We start from the raw sequence: 13,313 nt of genomic DNA on the forward strand, positions 1-13,313 counted from the left end.
GGTGTTGCGTTGTCGATTTGTGATTGGATTAAACGTACACACTGCTAGTATCTGGTGGTTAAGAGCCACGAGACAAAATGCAGTAATTCAGGATGATTTTGATTAGATATTATGAGTTTGAGATATAGATATGAAATATTTTATTTTGTTAAAATAAGTTTTTTTTACTTATGTAATATAAATTTAAATTAATCAAACGGATTAGCCCGATTGGGCAACACTTATTGAGTGACTAGTTATTTGTATAGTTGTGTTGACAGCGTTTTACGTCATTTTTGTATATACTCCTTATATGCTAAGGTCCTAGGACACTCATTACGTTCACACTATGTAGTACTCCCTACATTTCATATCTGACGTAATATTCTTTTTAAAAAATAATTAAAGGTATATTTCACCTAGTTAATTTAAATTCTGAATTTGATTATTTTTACTTTATATAAATATTTCTTAAATTTTCCCTCAAGTTCATTTTGTGATACTAACATTTTTTTGTGATTTATAATATTATGTTTTCCTTCCTTATATTAGGGGTAATTTTAAATCTTTTGTTTGTCAAGGCTCCATTGTAGCACATGCTTGATTGGACGTGGCTCCTCTTTATTTCTCTTCTCTTCATTTTCCTCAACATCCTACTTCGATTAGTAACACATGACATAAGAAATTAAATGATTAAGATTTAATTGTTCAAAATAAATATCTAATGGTGATTTAGTTAATAAATGCATTATATATTTGATTTAAAAAATTATTGAAATTCCACAATCTTAACAACATATTGTCTTGTTCATAAATAAAGGAAAAACAATTCTCTTCCTAATGCTTTTCTAAGCATAAAGTTTCTTTTATTTTCTTTTAAAGCAATCTTTTTATTGCATCTTAGAGGAATTAGGGAGAAAAGAGGTGAAATAAAATAGGAGAAATAATGCAATAAAAAGATTAATTTAAAAAAGAAAATAAAAGAAACATCATGGTTAGAGATTTACTTTGGACAATTAAATTTTAGCCATTTAATTTAACTTAAAACATGTGTCACTAATCCAAGTAAGAATTTGAAAAGAAATGAAAGAAAATATTTTTAGAAAAAGAGTCCGATCCTGCCTAATTGAATCGATAATCGTTAGTAAAAGAGTATATTTGAGATTTAAAAAAAATAGCGGAGCTTTGACCGACTATAATAAGTTGGGAAAATATAATATAATACAAATCAAACACTTAAAGAGAAAATCCAAACAATTACCCTTTATAGTATACTATTACCAATAGGCAAATAATGTACGTAACCATTTTTTAAATTTGTTGGCTTGTAATCATGAGTCAAGCACAAAATATATAAAAGTGAACAATGGCACGCTGCACGCACCTTAAGGTTTAAGGTGGCCAAAAAACAAGACGATGGATATGCTTATAATTAACTTGGTGGTCCTTATTACGTACACAAGTTAAAGATTTGTTCGCATTCGATATTTATATTCGTCCAATAAATATATGACACGTGTTTTATCACATGGTTGGTGACTTTTATTTTCCAATAACCAAGATAAGTTCATTTTAATGAGCAGTAAAAATATGTACTATGTTTCTTGGAGTTTTAAGAACAAGTTGTTTCCTAGTAAGACACTTCACGCGTTACAAAAATAAATATAGAATCATAGGGGACCATGAAATGCAAGCAGGCACAATTTATTAGAATACTTATATAGTACAGTAACAATTGGTTTTCCAAATCCTTTCAAATTATATTACAGCTTTTAAGTAGGGGACCATGACAAAAAAAAACTAAAAAAGAGCTATTTAATTATGGTAAATTAATATTAAAAATTAGATTAAAAGGACAAAAGCATTAAGAGTGTTTAATTTTTTATCAGAAGAGACATTAGTCCGTTTATTATGTAATACATCAAAATCTCAAATCCCTACTTTATTAATCTGTTACTTTAATTGAAGACATTGTATCCGTTGTATTAAGATGAGAAGACAATCTTAGCCATTCTACTTTTTTCTTATTGGCAAATTAATTATTATTAACTTTTCTCTTTTTGAGAATGGCGAGGTATTACTATCGTATTAGAAGATTTTGGCATTGTTGAGGACAGTTTGGTGATCTAGAGGTCATATAATATTTTATTTTGATCTTGTAGACTCGTATTGAAACTAGACGGATTCAGAATTTAAATTGTATTGGTTCAATTTTAAAAGTTTTGAACTTATTGTATTTTAAAGTTATGATAAGTTTAATTGAACACATACTTATAATGATACATCCGCTTATAGAATGGATATAAAGTCTAACCTCAAAAAATTGATAATGAAGTACTACATACCCTCACTAGTCACTACTATTAGGACCCGTTTGGCCATAGATTTTCCAAGTAAAATTTGAGGGAAAATTTGGTAAATAGTATTTGTCCATACAATTTGCCATTATTTGACAAATATTTTTGGCAAATAACCCAAATTCCCAAATACTATCTCATAGCCCTTCTAATTATGGCAACCACTCACTTTTATTATGGCCTCTACCAACCTCTTTATTGAAAAAAACAAGTAAAAAAAATGAAGAGTACATAATATCCATAATGGTAAAAATTACTTCCTCCATGTAAATTTTTCTATTTCCCATTCAATTTTGTTCCCATAAATGGCTTCTTGTTTTTAAAAAATTAAAGACAGTGTTTGTTTTTTCCCTTTTCGTGTCTTTTCTTATTAACTGTACCAAAATAAAATGAATATATAGATACCATGTTTGGAAATTCCTTTTGCATTCTCTCAAAGTACTTTTCACATTCATTATAAATATATATAAATATTTCTCTATTCAATTTTACTTGTGCATTATATTATTTTGAGATGTCTAGCAATATTTGTTTAGTTTATAAAACCAATGAATAATTTATCATTTTGTGTCTATTTTACCATTGATATTAAATACTACTCCTTCCATTTCAAAATTCAATATGTGACTCTTAAAATGACTAAATTTATTTTTGTTAAAACAAAAATTTACAGAGTCAATTTTTGGAGGTAAAACCTTAACAAAAATGACTAAAAAAATATCTATTGAATTATATTAATTTAGTCTTCATCCATAATATTATCGTGAACTATTTCAATGGGATCTTCAAAATTCAAATTCATAAAATCTACTGATTCACTTTTAAATTTGGTACACATGACAAGTAGAGTTTACACCAATTCACCAAAGATTGGAGTGTTAATTTATCAATATAGTGAAGAGTTCTTTTTATGAAAATCTCAACCACATTAATATAAGAATTTTTCAAGAAATTAATTTAAAGTAATTTAAGTTTCTTGAACTCATCATATAGAAAATCCAAATGAACGGTAAAAATGAAAGAATATTCTAAGAGTAAATTTTAGGAATAGCAAACATAAAAATCGTATGAGCACTCTATAGCTCAGTTTTGTTATTTGCCTTCCATAGCCAAATTACGTTTGCTATGGAGCATCTGATTTGTATAAATCGCGATGATTTGTATTAAAATTGTGTTTGTACATGTATATGTTCTCTGTGTTAAGCTAGAGTAGCGAGCGAGAGAGGGCAGAGAGTGAAGAGAGGTGAATTGTATGTGTATATCTATTAGATAATTGTATATATGTAACTACTATGTATATGTATCAATGATTGTGTTTGTATATCTGCATAAAATTTGAATTCTTATACAATTGAATCGAGTTAAAACATTTGTATTTGTATATCAAATCTCTCCCTCTCTCTCTCGCTTTATACAAACACAAATTATACATTGTATTTTGTATAATTTGTGTTTGTATAAAGTGAGGGAGAGAGAAAGGCAAAAGAGAACTGGGAAGGGGAAGATTTATATTTTTATAATTATAAGTGGATATGACGGAGAAATATGTATTTTTTGTATATACAATCTCTCTCGCTTTATACAAACACAAAACACAAATTATACATTTGTGTTTGTATAAAGTAAGAGAGGCGAGCGAGAGAGGGCTGAAAAAGAGGAGAGTGGCGAGCGAGATTCCAGAGAGGGGAGAGAGGCGAATGGCAAGAAGTTTGTTGCAAATTAAAATTAAATGAAACTGTAGCTATAACATTTATTTTGAATTGATAGTTTGTTACAATGCACAATTCAACTATTTTGAAATGAAGGGAGTAATATTCATTTTTCAATGTTTAGATGACTTATATTTAATAAAGGTGATTTGGTAAGATTACCCCAACATTTACTGCTTTTTAATCCTATGTCAAATCAATAGTAGACAACTATTGTTGTACAAGAGATTACTACGTCACTAAAATTTTTTGGAGGATGAATCTGGACACATTCATAATAGCAAATATCATAGGAATAAATCTACCTTTTGAGATATCATCATTTTTCCAAAACTTAATTAAAATAAGTTTAAAGAAAAGATGAATGAATAATCCATATGAAATTCTCTTTCTTTTTCATTTTAATTAATCATGGCATTCTTGCTATATAAAAGGGTGACAAGGATCAAGGTTTGCCAAATGGAAGACCATAATATTCGTTAAATTAAATAAATTAAAAAGAATTATTATTTTTTAAAATATAAATATCTTAATCATATGAAGCTACACCTAGATGATGCTCTAGCAGCACGCCACAATAACTACTTTTGTTATCAACATAAAATAAAAATATTTTTTTCGTTAAAAAAACATATATTCCTAACAACTATCTTCTGATTCTCTAATTAAAAAAAATTGTGAGTGGCCATGGCGGCTGAAATTAAAAAATTTAAAAGAAAAAATGAAGCCCAGATCCCTTGCCAGGGCAATCAGAATTAAATTAATTGGAAATAGAATATTATTGTGTACTACAAAAGGAGAAAAATAACTTCACTTTGCTTAATTTATAGTATCCCCATATATTATACCACACAGCCTCTTGCAGCACCAATATTTAAAATATATTCAATCTTTTAAATTTAATTATTTTTTTTGTTATTTTTGACAAACTTCAAATTATTGCAATTACTTACTTTTTCTGGTACTACGTGGCTTAATTTCAGATCACTCTTTAAGGAATAAAATACAATAATATAGCGCACATCAAAGAAGAGAATATTCTTTTATTATTATATTATAATATAGGTGCGCACATTCTTTCTTAAGAGATGAAACAATCGTCACTCGACAACTCAAAACTGACCAGGATTGTCTAGGGTTCAATTGGATGTGATTAGGGGAGAATTTTTTGTTTTTCTTTTGTGTATCAATAACACGATTAAAGTGTAAACGTTATATATATATTTGTAATGCATTATAGGTCTCTTTTTTATTCTTCTACTCTTTTCCAGAATACATTTAGAAATAAAAGTTTTTTCGATTGCAAATCAATGAAATTTTTTGTTAAAAAAACATTTTTTTTTTCTCATTCATTTTTCACCGAATCAATTTAATGGGAAACACATTGTGAAGAACAAATTATCACTGAAATATTGAAAAACTTTTTAATTTTTTCATATGAAAACACTATTATATTTTTTCTTTTCTCACCGATTCAATCAAATAATTTAGGAATATTTTCCGTGGGACAGTTTGCCCCGTAAAGGGTGTATCCTTTGCAGATGGAGCACCTTTGTTCGCAAGTGATGACGATAAAAGCCCAAAAGAACAATTTAATAAATAATAAATAAAGCAAGTAAGAATAATAGGGGGTATTTAGTTAAATTTATTACTTTCTTTACGAGAAGGTTGCGTTACTGCCTAGATACCTAAAGCTACTCTACTCTATGAAATTACAAGTAATATTATGTTATAGAACAATTCCTTATTTATATTTTTATTTAATTTTTGAATAGAAACCACACATTAGATTCTTCAATGAAATTGAGTGGGTTTTATTACTTTTATAGTTAAAAAAAAAAAGTTTGGATGGCTACTGCTAACTAACATATATTCACAAAGGAATAATAAATTCAATATAGTAATTAGTAACCCAAAAATTTTTGCTCCAAATATCAATGTAATTTATGTTTTCCTCTAACAAAATCTCTCCTAGTAAATATAATAATGGAGAAAGTAAAATATTCTCCACGGATCGTAAATAGTACATTTTCTCTTTCTTTTTGCCATTGTTAATGTTTCAAGCAGCTAGGGTGATTTACAAGAATGACCTCGAAGGTGAGTGGTTTTGAATTTTTGAATTGCTCGATAGGGAAACTCCAAATTTAACAAGTTTTGTTCCATGGGAAAAAAATTAGATTTTTGACTATAAAGTTTGTCCCAAGCGGAGATCAAAAGCTCAAGAATACTAAATTATACAATTATTAGGTGTAATTTCTTGAAAGTGATGCATCTAAAAGCCTTTCTGGAAATTCCAGTGGGCTCCTTAAAAGCCATGTGGTGTCTTGGGCCAAATTGTAGTTCACTTCATCTAACTAGTTTGGGCTTTTGATAACTGAAAATATTTACTAAGTATCATTTATAGCAATAACATTTTTTTTTTCACTTGATCACTTTTAATACATTTATAATATAGTTTAATACATATTACATAGAACAATTTATAAAACACATATAATACAAGTTTTCTTGATGAATAATACATTTATCACACATTTTAATACAACATGTCAATTTCTTAACAAACAAGCATAATATATTTTAAAATAGTTATAATACATATATATTGCATACATAATTCACTTTTAATATATATTGCATATTTATCATAGTATTGTTATGTATTGCTATAAATGGTAATAAGTAATAAATAATAAATATCGTTAAAATCAGTAATTATCTACTAAAAGATACAATGCAAAGTAATTTTTCCTATACTTTTTTATGTAGAGTTGCAATGTTTTATACAAATAAAAGTTTTAATGTATGCTCACAAGTCACAGGTATTGTTATGTAATTACCTACAAAGGGCAGGCGTTTAATTTTCGAAGTTATCATAAACTATTAGTTTAAAAAAGATAGTTTTTTTCTAAAAATAAGTGGGTTTTCCCAACTTTTTATTCTTCTTCTATTCGATATAGTAAATTATAAGAAGGAAAAAATATTATTCTAAAACTAATTAAATACGTAGATATTATCTAGACAAATACGGGGAATATGTGGGGGTTAGGGTTGTCGGGTGGGACTGGGAGTTATAAGGATTGGGTGAAGATGAAGTGTTTTGAAGAGCGGAAGGATACGATCAACATGGAATGCTGATTGTGAAGGAACTGTTTTCCTTAGACTAAAAAAATTTGATGGGCCGAACAGAAAAAGTTTGGACATCTTCTCTATACCTGAATACACACAGAATTCACAGAAAAGATACAAATAATGATCATCTTTCAGCAACATCCACAATATGATATGAATAAAATAAAACATTTCCACGCAAACAGGTTTGTTTTTATGCAAAGAAAATGGTTCACCTTAATTAGTATTATCGATAACATTTTGCTGAACAAAAAGGTACTGAAGTTTTCCTTTATTATAGAAATATAGTACTACTTCATATGCTTTTATGCAAAGCTGAAGATAAGGGAGCGTAGGACCTTTTGATTCACAGCATCCAACCAGGTATCATACCATTCACGTTTTGGGCATTTGTTACTGCTGTTATTTGGCTTGAAGTTGTTATTGGATCGTACCTGTATTAAATCAAAATTAAAATAAAAAATTAGCTTTAGCCAAGCACTTCAATTTTCATTGATATCTTGTTTGCTTCTTTTCTCTTTTTCGAATCACCTATAATTAAAGGTGCTTTGTACTGGACTTAATTGTCAACTAATTAATCCACGTACAGTTGCAAAATAGATATAATGAAAATGGTAGAATTTACCCAATTTGCAAGGAAGAGTTGCATTCTAGAGGTTGGAAGAAACCCTGAGATTGAGGATGTTGCTGCTGACCATAATTGAGACTTTGCTCACCACCTCCCCATGTTTGTTGCAGGTTGTTTTCAGCATATATCTCTTCCATCTGCTAACAAATTAATTATATGCAATTCAATGACATTACAGCACAGTTTGCTACATCAATAAGAAATGATCTTCGGCTTATAAACTACCTCACCAGGGAAGAATTTCCCAACGCTACATAAAGAGACTACCCATCCCATCCCTTAAAAGAAATACTTTAATTTACCAACTTAGCTAGGTGAATATAAATTGATGAAAAATAAACCTAAAGCAATATTTATAACAAAAATCAATCACAATACAACTAGTAGCTAGAGAATGAGTAACAATCACATGTATGGGCAACCTACCTTTCTTTCAAGAACCTTGTTAGCCTCATTCCACAATTTCTCCTGTTATGATTAAATAGTAAGTTATCTCAATTACTAACTATTGAACACATGCATCATGTTGATCTAAGTACATTTTAGAATCAAATAAGAATTACCTTAGTTTGAAGATCAGAGAGCTGGTCAAGCATCATTTGAGTCTATAGAAGAGCCAGTAGATACAATTAGTATACTTGAATTAAAGGATCCAAAAATTTGTTATAACTTAATATGAATAAGCTTACCCTGGTGGACCTAATGTGTTTGAGGGAAGTATCTAGTTGGACTTCAAGATGCTCAAGATCATCTATAGTCAGAGGCCCCAACTCATCTCCAAGAAGGTGTCTGTAAAAGTAGAATAAGTTATCAAGAATACAACTTGTGTACATTCTTATATGTCAAATAATTTAGGTAGCATGATTATGGTTAACGTAGGGGTATCAAATAGCCAATCCGATTTAAAAGGCCTGAATAAATTATTGATCCGCCCAAATTTACTTAGGCTAATATGGGCTGAGCAAAAAAATGAATTAGATCATGACCCGACTCAATTTGAACAATACTTACATACCCCAGTAATTCATAGACCAAACTAATAAAGGCAAACCAATTTCTCAACAAAAAGAAAAGCCAGAAAATACAATATTTGTGACTAGAACTTCCAAAGATGTCACTTATATAAACTTATTTAGTTTGTTATACATATTTATATATTTTGAAGTTAATGATAGCACTATCGACACCGTTAATTGGTGATACTCTAAACCTCCACAAAGTTACATAACAAAAGATATAAATATATCGAAAGTGTTGAATTACTACAATGTTACTAGACTGTTGTTTAGATAAATGTATTTTTTTTATAGTCAAATTAAACTAAAAAATGAATGTCTACTTTTTTTTAGTCCACGAGACTAAAGATTTAAAAAAATAAAAAAATAGAGAGAGAATAAAGAAACTAAAGTATCATATAAACTGATGACATTTCATGATGATTACATAACAGCAGCCAACGCCTATTCCATCAAGCAAAGGAGAAAATCAAGTCGAAAATTGGGTTAATTTGGGCATAAAACTGCGGTAAGTTAGCAAATGGATTGATTTAGCCCATTCTTGAACCATGTTGAGCCTAACTCATAAAATTTTGGATGAATTGAACGCGTCACTAATGTTTAGGTCACATTTGACACCTATAAATGAACTAACTAGCGAGTTAATTACCTTTGATATCGCTGCAGTGACTCATATTTGGCTTTGAGTTTCAAGTATTCCCTATAGCTGCTTTGCTGCAATGCCTCACGGGATGGATCAACAATATATTCGCAAAAAAAAATCCATAAGAAAAAAAATTGTGATCGAGCAGCTTTCGATCATGTCAGAAATTAAAGCAACTAAATTACATATAGTAAGTTATATTATGGTAAAATCATACATTTACTTCCTTTGAAAAGGTGACGTCAACGTATTAGTAGCATTTGTTACCTCATTATCTTTGATTGACCGATTGACTTCCAATGTTCCATAGCTGCACTTTTGATACCTATCAAGTGTTTTGAGCATACTGTTGCACAAGACAAATAAAAGGAAAAAAGTTATTAATCCTTAAATGAGTGCGTTAAGGATCGAATATTTGCGAATAAAAATGAATAAATAACCGATCCATCTTTATTTAACACAGATAGAAAATGTTCTAGATCACTACTCGTTTTCTCTAAAAACCATTTTGCCTGTCTTGTATGGCCATGCAAAACCTATAAACGGGATGAAAACATTAAACAGGTTCGAAGAATGCACTCAAGAGATAATTAAGGATAAAATCTAGTGATTTAAGATAAAATATACTTCCTTCTAGATCTATCCCACTTTTTCCATCGCCTCTTTATGAAATTATTTGGATCAGCATTTATATGCATGTGTACAAACAGTGTAATTAATTTTTACTTATTGTAAACCAATTAAGCATTTTTAATCGTCTTCTAAAACTAAGATTACAAAGCTGACTTGAGGGAGCCCTAATGATCCTTCTTGTAAAACTATTTTCAATGCACAGAGATATGAAGTAAATGTTACTTACTAATGTACCCAACTTCTTCATTAGGTCCATTTACTTGTTGTATTAGGTAATTATTTTTTTATTTTATTAAGATTACACATCTATTCAAGAATGAAAACATCTTTTGAATGACCTGATAATTCTTTACACTAACGGTGTAAATAACTTTAATTCTTTAACCGTATATATTAAATTGAAGGCCACTCAATTCTTCATGAGTTTTTGACTACTACACTAATCCAAGTACTCTAGACAATTTTCCCACCGTGTTAAATTTACAGTCTTTCTGTTAAAGAAGTCACAACTCAAATGATAACTTTGCTTCACAGATGAAAAAAAAGAAGAAGCATGCATGTCATCAGATTACCCAAAAGATATTTCCTAAGCTTCCTTAAAATTTGAACTGATATATATTAGTATAACTTAAACTCTATATTTAGTTATAAATTTTAAAGTGAGGAACTTTATGAAGCACACAGTAATACCCGGTGGACTGATTTATCATAAATGTTTATGATCACAGAGGTAAAAATATGAGTCCTTTATCAGATCAGTCTTATTTGTCATCATCAAAAAAGGCGTAGAATTGAGGACTGGGAGACGTTGTTTTATCTGGTTACTCAGATCTGCACGTATTTATGATTTATCCTTTTCTTTCTAAGATAAGAAGTGATTGTCTAATGATCGATCAAAATAATATTAAGTAGATTTTCCAACTTTATCTTAACTTAAAAACTCAGGATCTGACAACTCTAAAATTGTGAATTCGAGTCACTAAGAAAGAAAAAAAGAGCGTGATCTCCTAGAAAAAGGCACTAAAACACAAGATCTACGTGTTTTATTTATTTATGAACAACGTAACTTAGGATCGGAGTATGATTTTTCGTTTTGTATTTAACAGATCTTTGATAACATATTGATTAGGAAGTGTTAGATGATGTAGATCGAGCTAAAAAACCTAATTTCAGATCTTAGAAAGAGATTAAAAAATTACTTGTTTGTGCTGCAGAATTCATAGAGTTTTCCACGATTAGAGAAAACGAGTAGAGCAACTTCAGCATCACAAAGCACAGATAGTTCATAAGCTTTTTTGAGCAATCCATTTCTCCTCTTTGCAAAAGTGACTTGTCTATTTATCTTGTTCTCTATCCTCTTCAGCTCAACTCTTCCTCTACCCATCCCTCCTTCCCCCTGATGATCTTTTTCTACTTTACTTTCTCACTAATTTCTTCTCTTGGCTAACTCTTAGATCCTCTTTTCTCTCCTACTGAAACAACCAAAATTGTGAAAGAAATGCAAACCCTAGCTAGACACACACACAAAGAAAGAAAGAGAAAAAGGATTCTTATCAACTTTTTTTTTGCTGTTGATGTTGAATTTCAATGTGTAGAGAGAGAAAAAGTGAACATGGGTTGTTTTTATCTATGGCATTTCTTCTTATCTTCTTTAGGGATTCTGTGTTTTAACTTTAGGATTTGCTTAGGTACTCCAAATTTAGATACCTTAGAGCTTTAGGGTTGGTTCTTATTTCCACTCCTTTTTCAAGTTTCATGAATTTAGCCAATGCATTAAAGGGATGTCTTACGCTTTAGCTGATGCGCGTGTATCACACGCTCAACAACTATTCGTTGTTTGGGTCGCACGCGACTGGTTAAGTGTTGGAGCTTTTGGTTCTCAGTTGTGCGGTCCATCAGTGAAAGAACAAAGGCGTGTACTAAATTGGCTGGACACGCGTCAGTGGACTAGTGGATGTTACGTACGTATCATGCGTATGCAAATTCTCACTGTAAATTTGTAGAAATGAAAAACTTACTAACAGAAATTTATTTAGCTCAACTGTTTGTCAATCTTAAATTGGACGTAATTTAATTTTTATTTTTAAAGTTTTACCGGGGATTTTGAATCTAACTCAACTCATAAACTTAATTTTTTAAAAGTTTCACGAGGGATTTTGAATCTAACTTCATTCGAAAAGCTAATTTATAATGAAAGGATTAATGTCCAAGGAGTATCATATAAGAAAATCACTCTTTTTTTTTTAATCCGATATAAGACTTTCAACAATATAATGTCCTTGGCTCTTTGCTTATTAGGGAGAAGAGGAAAACTAATTTAGGAACGGAGATAAGTATCTCTTATCTTGTTATTTCGGTTTTGTTTTATTTTTCTATCATAATCTCTCTTAATAAAGATAGAAATAATGTACATTATTTTTCAGACTTCACTTGTGAAATTACATTGAATAAGTTGTTATTTGAATCATGGATGAATGGCCTAAGATTAACACGAATAACCGTAAAGTGTATGGAGTGGTACCATATCGAATTCAATGTCTTCTTCACCGATTCAATTATCTGCTTATGTCTTATTGGACCTTAATCTTGATTGTTTTGCAATTTTGTTTTATTTCTTGTCTTATAGATCTATAGATAGGGATGGCAATGGGGCGGTACAGGGTCGGGTGGGGCAGGTTTTGTTGGATATGTAGCAAGAGTTAATGGGAAATGGAGGGAAGATGAAAATAGAGGAACTTGGAAAGTTGGGAACTTGAAAAGTCCTCTTATGCTTTAGTGAAAAAGTATTTCTCCCTCATCGGTGTTGGAAAGAAAAATAGAAAAGTTTAAATATAGAAACACTTCTATTAATTGTTAAAAGGGTTGGAAAGAGGGACCCCCTTGCGCCGTCGTCGTCGTCGCTCGCTCGGCTTCGAAAAATGATCGAGAGATTATTTTTTGGACAAAGTTTGTTTTAATTATTAGTTAATTAATTATTTAATTAATAGAATTAAATTAAATGGCCAAAACGCCAAAACGTTTCAATTAATTAGTTAATTAACCGAAATGTTTCGATTATTCAATTAATTGACCGACCCGACTCGGATCCACGCGCGACCCATTTTATTTAAATTCTTTCCCGTTTTATTTAAATTTCCCGCCGTTGGAAGTGACTGTTCTGAAAGGTTGCAACTTTCAGGAACAGTCATGACCGTTTGAAAGGTTGCAAACTTTCAT

General features: G+C 30.1%; 1 protein-coding gene across 2 annotated transcripts; it reads right to left on the bottom strand.

Annotated features, from left to right (window-relative positions):
- Nucleotides 1-7,301: 7,301 nt before the first annotated feature.
- On the bottom strand, nt 7,302-11,777 carry LOC102601754 (developmental protein SEPALLATA 1). 2 transcript variants are annotated; one of them, XM_015306617.1, is made up of 8 exons: nt 11,297-11,777; nt 9,732-9,810; nt 9,471-9,535; nt 8,495-8,594; nt 8,369-8,410; nt 8,232-8,273; nt 7,803-7,945; nt 7,302-7,611 (listed from the first exon to the last, which is right to left on the bottom strand). In XM_015306617.1, the coding sequence occupies exons 1-8, from the start codon at nt 11,479-11,481 to the stop codon at nt 7,524-7,526; spliced, it is 744 nt and encodes a 247-aa protein (XP_015162103.1). In that variant the 5' UTR covers nt 11,482-11,777; the 3' UTR covers nt 7,302-7,523. The 2 variants fall into 2 exon arrangements, with proteins under 2 accessions (XP_015162103.1, XP_006338336.1); XM_006338274.2 differs by having other exon boundaries at nt 7,803-7,942; nt 11,297-11,776.
- Nucleotides 11,778-13,313: the final 1,536 nt, after the last annotated feature.

This window comes from Solanum tuberosum, unplaced genomic scaffold (genome assembly GCF_000226075.1).
Source record: "Solanum tuberosum cultivar DM 1-3 516 R44 unplaced genomic scaffold, SolTub_3.0 scf00004, whole genome shotgun sequence".
Taxonomy (NCBI): domain Eukaryota; kingdom Viridiplantae; phylum Streptophyta; class Magnoliopsida; order Solanales; family Solanaceae; genus Solanum; species Solanum tuberosum.